Raw genomic sequence first — 11,089 nt, forward strand, 5'->3', positions numbered from 1 at the left:
GGAATTACCCAGACGGTTGTCGCACTAGCAAGAATCTTTGGCCCGGCGTCTGCAGCTTCGGTCTTCTCTTATTCATTGCAGGAACGGCATGATGCGTGGTTGTTATATTACTTCTTGATCGCAATTGCATTTCTCGCAGTGGGTACTGCTCTATTGATTCCCCGTGATCCTAGTGTATGGGAAGATCGCTATCGCGAATGACCCAGCGTAGGGAGGGAACTGGCAAAACTCTAGGCTACTATCGGTTATCACAACTTCGTACGGCCGCTGGTTCGGATACTTAGTTTGCAATATCTCGCTCAACTCTGCTTCGAATCATATTCTGCTCTACGGTCTACCACATATCATTGTACACTTGTAATATACTATTGCGAAGTTGAATCTTTGAAATTAGTCAAGGAATGATTGAGATCCTTGTTGAGATGTGATGGAGCCAAAAATCACGTCTGGCTGTCACCAATTGGATTAGGTACGAGGCACGAGCACGTGATACGAATAAGGTCTATGTGTGTTAGTACGAGCACTAGCACACACCCGTTGTGCCTTCGGCACAGGAAGCAAAAAGAGCGCTTCGCGCTCTTTGTTGGCTTCCTGGCCTTCGGCTTCATCCTACTTTGGGTGACTTAATAATTATTGCAGGTTTTGAAATAAATTATATTTTATTCACTGAGTTGTGATCAAAATTTCAAAATAAGTTACATACTTTGAGCAGTATTTTGACAAAAGTAAAAGTACAATTGAATATATGTATTTTCTCATCTACTGTTGTGTCTGGTGTTCTGTGCTCCATCCTCCCGTCCTGTTGTCCTCCTCCCGTCCTGTTGTCCTCCTCCCGTCCTGTTGTCCTCCTCCCGTCCTGTTGTCCTCCTCCTGTCCTGTTGTCCTCCTCCCGTCCTCCTGTCCTCCTCCTGTCCTCTTGTCCTCCTCCCGTCCTCCTGTCCTCCTCCTGTCCTCTTGTCCTCCTCCCGTCCTGTTGTCCTCCTCCCGTCCTGTTGTCCTCCTCCCGTCCTGTTGTCCTCCTCCCGTCCTGTTGTCCTCCTCCCGTCCTGTTGTCCTCCTCCCGTCCTGTTGTCCTCCTCCCGTCCTCCTGTCCTCCTCCCGTCCTCCTGTCCTCCTCCTGTCCTCTTGTCCTCCTCCCGTCCTCCTGTCCTCCTCCTGTCCTCTTGTCCTCCTCCTGTCCTCTTGTCCTCCTCCTGTCCTCCTGTCCTCTTGTCCTCCTCCCCTTCCCCCTTCTCCCATTTCCCCATTCTCCTGTTCTCCTGTTTTTCCCATTCTTCTATTTTCCCTTTCTCCTGTTTTCCTGTTCTCTGTTCTCCTATTCTCCTATTTTCCCCATTTTCTCTGTTCTCCCATTTCCCTCATTCTCCCATTGTCCTTTCCCATTTCTCAATCGTCTTTTCTTAATATGTAGTTGAATTTATTGTGTATTTCAGAATCAATAAATGTTTTTAAATGCTTGCTGCCCTAACGGGCAGCGGACCCTCGAAAGCACGTGACAGCCACGCGAGTTTCCAAATCGAGCTTTAAGCGAGGTAAGCGAAAACCACATGGCATTTAGCGTGTCTAAGCGACCCAAGCGAAAACCACGCGAGCGTCCGTCCCTTCCCGCAACCGTTCTCCCTTACTTTATAGATTTATAGATTATAGATAACAACACGCATGCATTCAGGTTAGCTTTTCTATCTTTGGTGTTCAGATATGAAGTGGAATAAATGTAAACAGATTATTGTGATCAGGATGGTGCGTCACAGCCGTCGACTCGAATGTTTATTGATTTGTCTCAGAGCATCACTTTTGTATGCTGCGACAAGTTGCTTTTCCAGACGACGATTTAAAGCTGATGATATGAAGGATTGTTGCGGCGATCCCTGATCCGTTAGCTGGACCTAAAGGTGTTCGAATGATGCTTTTCATTCGTAGTATCATTGGGTGCGTGCTGATATACTTGTACGGCCTCGAACTTGTTAATGATCTGTGCCCAGGTTTTTCGGGTTAGCTGGCATGTACTGGTCACTCTAGTACTTGTCTGTTGCAGATGCGACGGTCTTGGTGTTTTTAACACCTCTCACGGCAGCGGTGGCTGGATCTGTATTTTTGAAGGAGAGCTACTCCGTCAAGCAAGCTGTGACGGGAGGTGAGAGTTATGATTTGCCTTTTATAGGTTATGATTAATTTTCAGCCTACTCGGTGTTGTCCTCATAGGCAGGCCCGCATTCCTATTTGGCCCCCTGAATGCTATTCCTCAAGGACTCCCAGACGTGGCATTTGCGCAAAGGCTGGCGGGTGTTGGGTGGGCACTGCATTCTGTCCCGCTTAACTTATAATTTATCTATTTCCGGCAGAGCGCGTATGGTTTGCGTGCTTGGAATTACTGGAGCATGTACGTATTGTTATGAAGTCTCTGAGCTCTCGTGGTAATGACCGCTTTAATGGTTTTGATAGATACATTGATTCGTGCAATTGGGATTCGGGAAACGCGCTCACCCGATGCATGTAATGAGATACTTTTCATCATGGTGCACAATTATATCATCTTTGGGGTGTGTCAATGTATCGCTGCATTTTACGTGTCAATTTATCATCTGTAACAGGATGGTTGTCTTCGATATTCCCGTTGTATATCCTACATCATGAATGTGGATGCCTCTTCTGCTCATGGTTAATGTCTTCGGCTTTGCAGCGCAGGTGCGCATACCAACTTGAACGACGCTACATTTGCTTACTGGTAATTTTAGACTCTTTTGACGATGAGACTACGGCGAGAAACTTTGTCACGTGGTGTCACTGAAATGTATGCTCAGTTGGTTTTTGCTGTGGTGCTCGAACGCCTATTCTTCGGAGTTATATCGTTTTTACTGTCAGTTCTTGGTGCCGCTGTCATCATGTCTTCTTCTCTATGTCATCGTGGGTGTGGTCACTATGCTTGTTGTTATCAAATTTCTGTGCTAATGTAGATTTCACCCACCAGATGAAAAAAAAAAAACAGAAGCATCATCAAGACAGTGCCGCTGACAATACTGCAATATAACTTTGTGTGCCCTTGCCCACCATTGATGTCTTGCACTCTTTAAAAAATACTTCAGCAGTTGTATATACCACGACCATTGTCATGTTTCTCATTCAAGTTTCACTATCTGCAATTTACAAAACATGAATGTGCACCACCAGGAATACCGTTTTCTGAGTTGATGGACTCCTGTCTAGTGCTAAATTCGAGGGTGGTCCGATTCTACTCCGTCCCTTGAACTAAAAATAGTGCTCGGAAGGCCGGTAGCTAAATTTGGATTGCCAACTTTTGTTGCCAAATATCCCGGTACGATTTTAATATCACTTGACTCGAGCGGTTACACATATATAAGCATTACATTTACTAGTAGTGCGACGTTCACAGGCTGAACTCGGCGAGACGAAGCTCAAAAATGATCAACAGCAAGTCTCCTCTCGTTCACACCACTGTAGTTCATGACTATGGTTCTACAACCATACACTTCTGCCAGCACGTCCCAAGATGATGGAGCAATCAATAGACGACTCAAGGTCCAAGGGTTCATCGCCAATAATGCCGGGATGCTATACATTATAGCTTCCCAGTTTTTTTTCGCTCTCATGAATCTGTCGGTGAAGATGTTGAACAGCTTGGAGCCTCCGGTGCACGCATTTGAAGTTAGCTTTGTTTCTTTATCTCTATTCCCCGAATGGAATGAATGTCAACACAACAGGTTATTGTAGTCAGGATGGTGCGTCAAAGTATTTTGATGCACTGCTCTCATTTGAATATCGATTCGTCCTCAGGGTATCACATTCACGTGCTGTGTGATATACATGTATGTCGTTGCTTTTCAGATAATAATACCCTGCGATTGACGACATGAAGGGTTGTCACAAAGGTCCCTGATCCAATCTTTGGCCCAGAGGTGTTTCGAATGCTATTGATAATCCGTGGGATCACCGGGTGGGCATTTATCTGCACGCATAACCTCAATTTTTGGTGATCGTTTCATTGCTCAGGTTTTTTGGATTATGTGGACTGTATATGTCGCTTCAGTATCTATCTGTTGCAGATGCGACAGTCCTGACTTTCTTGACACCTCTTACAACGGCGATCACTGGGTGCCTCCTCCTTAGGGAGGGCTACTCCGTCATTCAAGCTGTCGCGGGAGGTGAGAGTTATGCTCTGACTCCTCTTGTCTATGGATACTTAGAGAGATGTTACTAGTTTTCAGCTTACTTGTGTTGTCCTCATCGCTCGCCCCCATTTCTATTCAAGTTCGTGCCAGGCGCTAATCCCGACGGATCCTACTTCTCGGATACAACTCCGGTGCAAAGGCTTGCTGGCATTGGGTGAATATTGTTGTTTGTACACCGTTCCCCCCATTTTACCATTCGATGTTCTATAGCGCAGGTATGATCGGTGTTGTTGGAGGCCACTGGGGCATGTATGTATGTGATTGACCTTGTCATGGTAAGGACTACTAAAACGGTTTTAAAAGATACATCGATTCGCGCAATTGGGAAGCGAGCTCATCCGATGCATGTAATGACATTCTTTTCCTTGTGGTGCACCATCATCGCATATTTGGGGTTCGCACATACATCCATGCATATTTAACTGTTGCATTGATCATTCGCTCATGTAACAGGATGGTCGTCTTCGAGATTCCTGTTGTATATCCTAGATCATGGAGATGGTCACTTCTTTTGCTCATGATTGGTGTCTTTGGCTTCCTAGCACAGGTCAGTCACTAGTGATCCTCCATTGTCTGCATGTAATTCACTACCTTTCCAGGCTCTCTTGACATTGGGGTTGCGGCGAGAAACTGTATCACGCGGTTCTACTGGGGTGTATATCCAGATAATTTTTGCTGTAGTGCTTGAACGCCTAATCTTCGGAGTTGTGCCGTCTTTACTGTCAGTTATCGGGGCCGCTATCATTGTGTCTTGTGCTGTCTGTGTCGTTGTGCGTGATATCGTGTTCTGTTCCATGACTCACTTACTCATCTTACTACCAGTCGACAAAGCCAGTACCTACCCCTGCCAATACCGTTGACAGTACGGCGTAACATATCGGAACTCTTGAACTTTCGCAGGTCCATATAAAGCCTGTAATTGCTCTCATACTCTTGTAGCGCTTTTAATTTTTTGCGTTCGTTCATCTACCTTCAGACAAAAGTCTGAACGCCGAGATTGACGACATCACTTACTAGTTCTCACTTATCTGCTAAATGCAGTCTGCGCATCAGGAAACCCACTGCTGGGCCAAGTGACTTGTAGCAACGCGTAGCGCAGCGCTTCTTTTGAACCGACTGTGGTAGCCTCATCAGCAAATCATCGAGTGCCTTTTTTGTACCTTAAATTATTTAAAAATACCAGGGGACATTGACGGGGACGGTTCGGTTGGTGCAGAAAAAGGAAAGCCTATGTGTGACCTTTATACAGCAGGAAGATTTTGGAATTTTGTAGACTCCTCACTTGCAAGCGCTCGTAAGGCTGCGAAGGAGCAGGTGGTCTAGCATATGAGAAAGCATATAGCAAGTAGGTTTCTTGTTATCATACCTTGCGCTTTGTCACTGATTATTGGGTAGCATCCTTGTCCAGTATCTACAACACGATCTTTCTGATTTCCCTGGAAATACCAAAGTTCCAGCGTTTCTCTCCACCAACCGCCCCCAGTAGCAATTAACAGTCTCGACTATTCAGAACCAACTCCTCTGCAAATTGGAACCACACCTAAAACGCTCGTTCATACTCTGGCTCGCATATTTAGATAAATCGATATTTTCTAAACCGTATTAATCTTGCCAGTATGATACTGTATCTACTATCCGCCAGTAATGCAATGTTTCGTGGACCTACTTTTGGGACTGGCAGTTGGTAGCCGTAGTAGTGTAGCAAAAAAGAAAATCTGAAAGAAGGCACCGGAGCCGGAGTATCTAGTTATGTGGTATAAGGAGAAAGGCCACGCCAGGGTTGCGTCTTACTTCGCTTCCGGATAGAATACAACTTCATGTACGTCTGTATGTGCAGGTGAACGTTCCATAGCCTGAGATAACATGTCAATAGAAATCCTTTGCGGGTAGCGGGCCCGGACATCAATACTACATAAGAATGAACCACAGAATTCCGCTATCCACACATGGAAGAGACATAAAGCGACAAAGCAGGCAGACGGGAACCATGCAAGTTGGAAAAATTGGTGTCACAGTCAGAGTGAAGTGCCAAGCGAGACGTTTTCACAGAGCAGTCTGGGCGGTGGGTTGACCCCTCGAACAAATGCTGCAGGTCTTGACATGAGTGCAAACAAATGTTGAAAAATGACAAAAAAAACGCAAAGGGAAAATTCAGACCTGGGGCCCATCAGCGGCGCTACGAAAATAGTCGACATTCGTCTCCGTAGACGTAAATTTGTGGGCGCTCTTGTGCAGTTGTGTAAGTAGTGAGAACGAAGGAAAAAATAGTGACCCAATCTGTGTAAAAGTGAGCTAAGGTGAGCTGTGATTCCCACCTTAGTAAAAGTAAATGCGACGCAGCGAAGTCAGATCCCCATAGGAGCCGCGAGGCATCCCCATGAGCACAAGTGCAAGCATCGTGTCACTGTCAATGCAGGGGTGAGTGTCAGTGTGAGCGTCTGCGTCCATGCAGGCCCATTTGGGTTCACAAAAGTGCAGGAATCCACGTACGCAAGGCGGCAAGTGTTGAGTCTCATTCGCCACAGGCACAAGGTGTCATGGATCTCCTCCTTATCAGGTTCTCTGGCCCGGGTAAGAAGCCCAACGACCAACGAGAGTTCATCACGAGGGTGAACTTCCTACACGTAAAACAGTACCATAGCACCTTAGAGTCCCTGCCGAACTTGCTGTCATTGCATGCGGATGCCATGGATCTAGACCCATCAGAGCTTACCGGTGTTTGTAGCAGAAAAGAAATCTGGAAGGCGGAACTTGCCGGAGTGTAAGTCTGAGAGTCATGTAGTAAGAGAGAACCGCACAGCCGCTGCGTCGTACTTGGTTTCCGGGTAGAATTCGTCTGTAACACCATCCTCATCTAGCGTCGTCTTTCTATGTCTATTCAATCTCACCTCGCCCGGGCTCAGACCTTAAGGCCATGAGGGTTCAAGTTAGCCAGCTAGGTTATAGTGTGGTGGTACCTATCTCAGGGCGGCGCCATACTGGCGGGGTGCCACAGCCTTAGCTAATGATGCGCTGGTATGATCTTTAATACCAAATCAACCAGAAGAAGCGCTCTCATTGTAGCCTCATGCCTTATCCTACTAGTCAACAAGCCACCTTATCAACAGGATTTCACGTAGTATTATGTGTTACGTCTTTCATTCAACTCGTTCCCTCATACCACCATGATTGCGCGGCAGGATGACGAGGAGATACCTTTTCTGCATCGAGCGGAGCAGCCAACGACCAAGACACCCCTGCCCTGGGATCAATTTTGGATCGTACTGTTATTGGAAATGCCAGATCTTCTTTCTTCTCATACCCTTACCCCGTTTATTCCCCAAGTGAGTACATTTCCTTTGCTTGGAATTATATGTGACCAAAATTTGAATTGGAACTTTGTCAAGCTCATTAGAGATATTGGAGTGACAAACGGAGACGAATCCCAAGTTGGTCACTATGTCGGCATCCTTGTGAGCATGTCTTCGTCGTTTTTGCCATTGTATTCGTTCCTGATAACATCTCGAGCAATCATCATACTATGTAGCTCACGCACTGACTGTTTTCCATTGGAGTCAGCTGTCTGATCATATCGGGCGGAAGCCTGTAATGCTGATAGCATTGTCAGCACTATCTGTTTCGATGTTTTTGTTTGGGTTGTCGAAGACATTCCTTGGTCTGGTGGTTAGGTGAGCGTGTTCATCAGACGGTAGTTGTGACCATTGATTACTGATATTCTTGACTAGTCGTGTTGTCTGTGGAGCATTTGATCCGAGCATTGGTGTCATCAAGAGCGTGCTGATGGACATTACCGACGCAACCAATATGCCCAACGCATACAACTACATGCCACTTACGTGGATGACTGCAAACGCAGTTGGGTAGGGATACAGTACATGTTCTCTCGCACCGAGGTTGACGGCATTTAGACCACTCATTGGGGGCTCGCTCTCCCGACCAGCAGACAGATTTCCTGACATCTTCGGGCGATCAGAACTCCTGAAAACCTACCCATATCTTCTGCCATGCTCTGTTTCGGCATTTTTCACACTGATAGCTTGGCTAGCCACGTATTTCTGCCTCAAGGAGGTGAGTGTGATGCTGTAAACCCATCTCTGGACCATACTAAGCGTGGTCACAAGAGCGTTTCTACAAGGACGCCGCTTTGGAAGCTAATAAAAAGAAGATTCCTGCGACAGTCATATTCAAAGCCTCACCGGACATCGAGCAGTATTATAGTTGATCCTGGGGAAGCGAATTCCGGAGAAGTTCAATCAAAGCCGCTTCCGCTGCGTGACTTGCTAACCTCGAGAGTGTTGAGCATAACAGCAAATTACGCCACTACAGGCCTGCTTCAAGCAGCGTTTGCTTTGGTCCAACCTCTTTTTTTTGCGACATCGATTGAACTTGGCGGTCTTTCCCTCGACCCTCCTCGCATCGGCGCTTTACTTGCGGCACAAAGCGTCGCACATGGTATATGTCAGCTACTTTTCTTCACCCGTTTACATGATCGCTTCGGCGCAGGAGCTGTATATTTCACCGGCGTTAGCTTCGGCATACCCATCGTCATTTTATTTCCAGTGATCAATGCTCTAGCTCGAGCCTATGGGATAGGTATGGCGGTGTGGCTGTGCGTCGCCGTCCAGTTTATACTGAAGACTAGCCTGTTCATGTGCTACTGTATGTCGATACAGCACTTCCTGCATTCTGCTGAACTGAAAACATCCCAAAGCTTGTCTGGCATTATTCGTCAGAACAGCTGCACCCAATCGCGCCTCGGTCGGAGCTACCAGTGGAATTATCCAGACAGTTGCTGCACTAGCCAAAATCTTTGGCCCGGCGTCTGCAGCTTCGGTCTTCTCTTATTCATTGCAGGAAGGGCATAATACGTGGTTGATATATTACTTCTTGATCGCAATCGCATTTCTCGCAGTCGGTGCTGCTCTATTGCTTCCCCGTGATCCTAGTGTATGGGAAGATCACCGAGCATATCATTGCGAATGACCCAGCGTAGGGAGGGAACTGGCAAAACTGTAGGCTACTATCGGCTATCACGACTTCGTACGACCGCTGGTTCGGATACATACTTTGTAATATCTCACTCAACTCTGCTTCGAATCGTATTCTGCCCTACCACATATCATTGTACACTATTGCGAAGTTGAATCTTTGAAATCGGTGTGATGGAGCTAAATTAGCTCTCGACAAAAGTGCGATCAACTTGACCAATGCAATGTATCAAGTCGACAACATGTAATGTTTTTACCATGCGATGAGTGTCGTTGAAGATTACTCGATATCAGCTATTTTAGCCGTTTTGGCCATGTCCCTGAGCTCACCGGTGTTAGTTATGTGGTAAAGTATTGGTAAGGCCACGCCCTGCACAGCCGTTGCATCCTACTTCATTTCCGGGTAGAATTCCAATTCATGTGCGTCTATAACACCATCCTCATCTAGCGTCGTCTTTCTATGTCTAATCTCACCTTGCACGGGTCCCGACCTTAGGCCATGAGGGTTCAAATTAGCCAGCTAGGTTACAGTGTAGTGCCTGGCCATACTGGTGGGGTGTCACAGCCTGATGGGATGTGCCGGTATGATCTTTAATCATGCCAAGTCAACTGACCAGAAGAAGCGCGCTTATTGCAGCCTCATGCCTTATCCTACTAGCCAACAAGCCGCTCAGGAACCGCCTTATCGGAACGAGTTCACATATTAGTATGATGAAGTGCATCTTTCATTCAAGTCGTTCCCTCGTACCACCATGATTGCGCCGCAGGATGACGAGGAGACACCTTTTCTGCATCGAGCGGAGCAGCCAACGACCAAGACACCTCTGCCCTGGAATCAATTTTGGATCGTACTGTTATTGGACATGCCAGATCCTGTTTCTTCTTATACCCTTGCCCCGTTTATTCCCCAAGTGAGTACATTTCCTTTGCTTGGACTTATATGTGACTAAAGCTTGAATTGGAACTTTGCCAAGCTTATTAAAGATATTGGAGTGACGAACGGAGACGAATCCCAAGTTGGTCACTATGTCGGCATCCTTGTGAGCATGTCTTCATCGTTCTTGCCCTTGTATTCGTTCCTGATATTATCTCAAGCAATCATCATACTATGCAGCTCACGCACTAACTGTTTTTAATTTGAGCCAACTGTCTGATCATATTGGGCGGAAGCCTGTAATGCTGATAGCATTGTCAGCACTATCTGTTTCGATGTTTTCGTTTGGGCTGTCGAAGACATTCCTTGGTCTGGTTGTTAGGTGAGCGTGTTCATTCAAATATCAGATGGTAGTTATTGGCCATCGATTGCTGATACTCTTGACCAGTCGTGTTATCTGTGGAACATTTGATGCTAGCAATAGTGTCATGAAGAGCGTGCTTATCGACATCACCGACGCAACCAATATGCCCAAGGCATTCAATTATATGCCAATTCCGTGGATGATCGCAAGCACACTTGGGTAGGGATACAGTACATTTTCTCGCGCACTGAGGTTGACGGCATCTAGACCACTCATTGGGGGATCGCTCTCCCGACCAGCGGACAGATTCCCTGACATCTTCGGGCGATCAGAACTCCTCAAAACCTACCCATATCTTCTGCCGTGCTCTATTTCGGCTTCTTTCATATTGATAGCTTGGCTAGTCACGTATTTCTGTCTCAAAGAGGTGAGCGTGATGCTGTAAACCCATCTCTGGATCACACTAAGCGTGGTCACCAGAGCGCTTCTACAAGGACGCCGCTATGGGAGCTAATCAAAGGAAGATTCCTGCGACAGTCATATTCAAAACCTCACCAGACATCGAACAGTATTATTGTTGATCCTGGGGAAGCGGATTCCGGAGAAGTCCAAGCAAAGCCGCTTCCGCTGCGTGACTTGCTGACCCCGAAAAGTGTTGAGCATAAAGCAAGTTATG

The 11,089-nt window shown here is 46.6% G+C and overlaps 6 protein-coding genes across 6 annotated transcripts; 5 read left to right on the top strand and 1 right to left on the bottom strand.

Moving 5' to 3' along the window:
• Positions 1–759: 759 nt before the first annotated feature.
• EDB93DRAFT_1110785 (uncharacterized protein) lies at positions 760–1,272 on the bottom strand (the record flags this gene model as incomplete). The annotated part of the gene is made up of 1 exon (XM_041448048.1): positions 760–1,272. The coding sequence occupies one exon, from the start codon at positions 1,270–1,272 to the stop codon at positions 760–762; it is 513 nt and encodes a 170-aa protein (XP_041300516.1).
• A 532-nt stretch (positions 1,273–1,804) lies between these two features.
• On the top strand, positions 1,805–2,646 carry EDB93DRAFT_600474 (uncharacterized protein). The gene is made up of 5 exons (XM_041456824.1): positions 1,805–2,134; positions 2,203–2,290; positions 2,343–2,380; positions 2,443–2,540; positions 2,592–2,646. Exons 1-4 carry the CDS (start codon positions 1,968–1,970, stop codon positions 2,495–2,497), a joined length of 348 nt encoding a protein of 115 aa, XP_041300517.1. The 5' UTR covers positions 1,805–1,967; the 3' UTR covers positions 2,498–2,540; positions 2,592–2,646.
• Positions 2,647–2,668: 22 nt separating this feature from the next.
• EDB93DRAFT_1195115 (uncharacterized protein) lies at positions 2,669–3,161 on the top strand. Its single transcript, XM_041450876.1, has 3 exons — positions 2,669–2,685; positions 2,736–2,904; positions 2,969–3,161. Exons 2-3 carry the CDS (start codon positions 2,748–2,750, stop codon positions 3,010–3,012), a joined length of 201 nt encoding a protein of 66 aa, XP_041300518.1. The 5' UTR covers positions 2,669–2,685; positions 2,736–2,747; the 3' UTR covers positions 3,013–3,161.
• Positions 3,162–3,404: 243 nt separating this feature from the next.
• EDB93DRAFT_1195131 (uncharacterized protein) lies at positions 3,405–5,180 on the top strand. The gene is made up of 9 exons (XM_041450877.1): positions 3,405–3,663; positions 3,888–3,952; positions 4,009–4,160; positions 4,224–4,341; positions 4,398–4,444; positions 4,491–4,581; positions 4,641–4,734; positions 4,787–4,957; positions 5,010–5,180. The coding sequence occupies exons 1-9, from the start codon at positions 3,463–3,465 to the stop codon at positions 5,058–5,060; spliced, it is 990 nt and encodes a 329-aa protein (XP_041300519.1). The 5' UTR covers positions 3,405–3,462; the 3' UTR covers positions 5,061–5,180.
• A 2,171-nt stretch (positions 5,181–7,351) lies between these two features.
• Positions 7,352–9,170, top strand: EDB93DRAFT_1259034 (MFS multidrug-resistance DHA1 sub-family; the record flags this gene model as incomplete). The annotated part of the gene is made up of 7 exons (XM_041454148.1): positions 7,352–7,510; positions 7,574–7,639; positions 7,695–7,855; positions 7,913–8,047; positions 8,096–8,255; positions 8,309–8,846; positions 8,899–9,170. The coding sequence occupies 7 exons, from the start codon at positions 7,352–7,354 to the stop codon at positions 9,168–9,170; spliced, it is 1,491 nt and encodes a 496-aa protein (XP_041300520.1).
• Positions 9,171–9,927: 757 nt separating this feature from the next.
• On the top strand, positions 9,928–10,636 carry EDB93DRAFT_1341742 (major facilitator superfamily domain-containing protein; the record flags this gene model as incomplete). Its single annotated transcript, XM_041455472.1, has 4 exons — positions 9,928–10,086; positions 10,150–10,215; positions 10,271–10,431; positions 10,498–10,636. 4 exons carry the CDS (start codon positions 9,928–9,930, stop codon positions 10,634–10,636), a joined length of 525 nt encoding a protein of 174 aa, XP_041300521.1.
• Positions 10,637–11,089: the final 453 nt, after the last annotated feature.

This window comes from Suillus bovinus, assembly GCF_016758785.1.
Source record: "Suillus bovinus strain UH-Sbo-P2 chromosome Unknown EDB93scaffold_434, whole genome shotgun sequence".
Classification (NCBI taxonomy): domain Eukaryota; kingdom Fungi; phylum Basidiomycota; class Agaricomycetes; order Boletales; family Suillaceae; genus Suillus; species Suillus bovinus.